The sequence below is a fragment of the Gastrolobium bilobum genome, unplaced genomic scaffold, assembly GCF_033153095.1.
Source record: "Gastrolobium bilobum isolate Gb01-03AN ecotype WA unplaced genomic scaffold, APGP_CSIRO_Gbil_v1 utg1031, whole genome shotgun sequence".
Lineage (NCBI taxonomy): Eukaryota > Viridiplantae > Streptophyta > Magnoliopsida > Fabales > Fabaceae > Gastrolobium > Gastrolobium bilobum.
The window spans coordinates 338,535-341,656 of record NW_026899326.1 but is presented as its reverse complement, the minus strand read 5'-3'; the positions used below and the strand labels follow the sequence as shown (position 1 = coordinate 341,656).

At 42.7% G+C, this 3,122-nt stretch overlaps 1 protein-coding gene across 1 annotated transcript; it reads right to left on the bottom strand.

The window, feature by feature from the left end:
* Positions 1–812: 812 nt before the first annotated feature.
* On the bottom strand, positions 813–1,439 carry LOC133289661 (cellular nucleic acid-binding protein homolog). Its single transcript, XM_061487653.1, has one exon. The coding sequence runs from the start codon at positions 1,437–1,439 to the stop codon at positions 813–815; it is 627 nt and encodes a 208-aa protein (XP_061343637.1).
* Between the last annotated feature and the right edge of the window lie 1,683 nt (positions 1,440–3,122).

Genomic DNA, 3,122 nt, shown 5'->3' with positions numbered 1-3,122 from the left:
AGAATGCTACTTCAACTCAGCCAACTCTGGTGGCGACATCCAGTTTGGAGCTAATAACAAGGCCCCACACCAGGCAACAATTCAATGGAGAACGCTATCTCCCATTGTGGCGGACACTCAGGAATCTCCTCAGGAAGCACCTCGAGGAATTCCTTCACCACATGAATGCCAGTGAGATCCTCATGTGTCCCACTCACCGAACCTCCCAAGATGACATAACCAATGTCCCTGCTCACAAGGCTCTCCTAGCCCGTAGCAATAAAAGGCGAGGAACTGACTGTGGAATCACACGGAGACATCACCACTCGCTAAGCACAACAATCAATCAATCATCGCACAACTATTGGACAATCCATCCACGCCAAGGATGATTTCCAAAATTAGCCATCGGTAATCCCACCCGATCTACCGAGAACTCACGGCCATTCCATTGAAACACGACATCTCGATGTACAGTGGTAGAATCTCACTTTTCTCCGGTGGCGGTGGTCAACCACAACGGTGGAGAAAGCACATGGCAACTCAAGCCCCACAACAATCTGGGTTGCAATAAAGAATGCGTATCCCTGGAATCAAACAAAACATCAACAACAATTCCCCAATGGAAACAGTACCTCTGACAAGGTTCGGAGCTCGGTCCGACAGCTGCCGATCCAGTGCATAAACCCGGTCAGTCTCTGATAGTGTAGGAAACATCTGAATAGGAGCCGTCAAAACTGCTGCAGCCCTGGCCACAGAAGACAAACACTCTCTAGCATAGTGGCCCTCCTGGCCACACTGGAAACAGATAGTATGGCCAGTAGCACACGACCCTAGATGAAACTTCCCACATCTCGTGCATCTGAGAATAGGAGGTCTTGCTGCATTCCCAGGAAACATCTGAAGGGGGCCGTTTGAACTGCTGCGGCCATAACAACTAAATTATAACAATCCTTAGCAATATGGCCACTCTTCCCGCATTTGTAACATAGCAACTCTCTAGTAGCACATCGTCTCAAATGCTCCTTTCCGCAACCTACACACTGCGGGATAATCAAAGGTCTAGCAAAGTTGTTTATCAGAGAAATAGACCTCTTGAATTTGTTGCACATTTGTTTGACTTGAAGCTGCTTCCCTTTACCTCTGCCCCCAAACTTCCTGCCCTTCCAGGAAATGGAACCACTGTTTCTTATAGCCTCAGTTTCTTTAATTTTCTTTGCCTCGTGGTTCACACGAATTTTCTCGAAGTCCTTAGACGTCGATCCAGCTGTCCTTTCTAAGGGATATACTGAAACACTGTGTATTCCTGCAGCTCGCTCCGTTTTGGAAGCGCACCCTATTATAAGATGGCCTGGCTGGCCATATCTGAAACATACTCTTTGTCCTTTCCCGCAAGTACCCTTATAATTCTCTCCACACGGGATGCACTCAAGCAACGAGGATTCATTCCCTACTAGCATCCCTCTAACTCCACTCCCACACGGGTGTGAGCATCCATCTAACAGTTCAATAGCATTTCAACAAAACAATACATGAAAACACATCATGCATATAACCATCCCCCATGGGACATGGTGGAACAAACAATGGCTAAACCGAGGACATGAAAGCTTACCTCGCAAGCAAACTATCCAAGCCAAGCACACACTAGCTCAATGCCCACAAACAACACAATCACAATCTGTTTATATCAGAAATATCATCAATAACCATACTTTAAAGGTTCATTTCAATATGACAACATTTCCTTATTCGATTACATCTTTTCTAGTTCATAATTATCAAGCATTAAGTCCCTCAATCAAATGTATCACTGTTTCCCAACAGTAACACCAACTTCCCAGGCCATCATGCCCAAAAGGGGACTTTTCCACGCATAAAACTGGTTTCTGGTCATTTTCACAGGTGGTAATCGATTACTAAGGACATGGTAATCGATTACTGAACTAGGTAACCGATTACCAAAAACAGGGTAATCGATTACTGCACATGATAATCGATTACCAACAAAAAGTAATCGATTACCACGCGGGTAGAACAATTTTCTGCAGAATTTTTTTGCATAATCCGAGACCCAAGGCTTCCCCAAGGTCCAAGGTTCGGTTTTGGCACAAAACAGTGGTTCAACAATACTAATTAAACATGGATTAACAATATTTAACTTGATTAATCAAGGTTATCTCTTTTCATGACATAAACAAGCTATTTTCGTGAAATTTCAAAGGGAATGTTCAAGGTATAACTATGGAGGTTCAAACTCTGCAGAAAAGTAGGCTCTTGGAGCTCTCTAACAAGGCTCAAGGTTCTGACTCTGCAAGAGCACGAAAATGTACCACAAGGTTGGACATTTCTCCATCAAAATGGCACCATGAAGCTCAAAATGGCATGGAGATGGCTCCCACACCTCACAACCACAAAGTCAGCAGCTCCCTCACTCACCACAACACCCACAACTCAGAAATGGCTGGACTTTTTCCCACCCATGGTTAGAGCACACTCTTATAAGCAACTTTGGTGAAGGAACTAAGTGGAAATGTGCTCTCTTGGAGCTTAAATGGAGGATAGAAGATGGGAGAAGGTGGCTGCCTCCCTAGGTTCAGAAAATGCTACGTAGAAGATGAAGGGCTGACCTAAGATCATGTGCCCTTGGGTATTTATAGGCGCGCTTAAGTTAATCGCGCAGTATTAGCGTTAATAGCTACGCTTATTATTTTAATCCCAAAATTAAGATTCTGAACCTATCCTTTTTTCTAAGATTTTTTTTATATTTTTATTTTATTTTTTTGCAGTACTTTTCGGGTAGGCGCTTTCACGCTGACAATATTAGTTCTGACACCAGTTCTCGTCATTTTGACTTGAAGCTTGTTTTACAAGTCCTATATATTATTCTAGTGACATATACACACTTTTCATAATTTTTCGGGATACTTCTTCGGTACGCATTTATACCGAGTAGCAGAACCGGTATCTGCACTTTTCGTTAGAAAAGCGACTTTAAGTATTATTACTCACTTACTATAATTATTAAAGCCTCATAATAATTATTAGGGTCAATTATGGAATTATTTTCTAATTTCACATGATTAATTAATTAACTTCCTTAATTAACGGTGCAGGTTCTTACAAATTTCATGTGTTTCCTC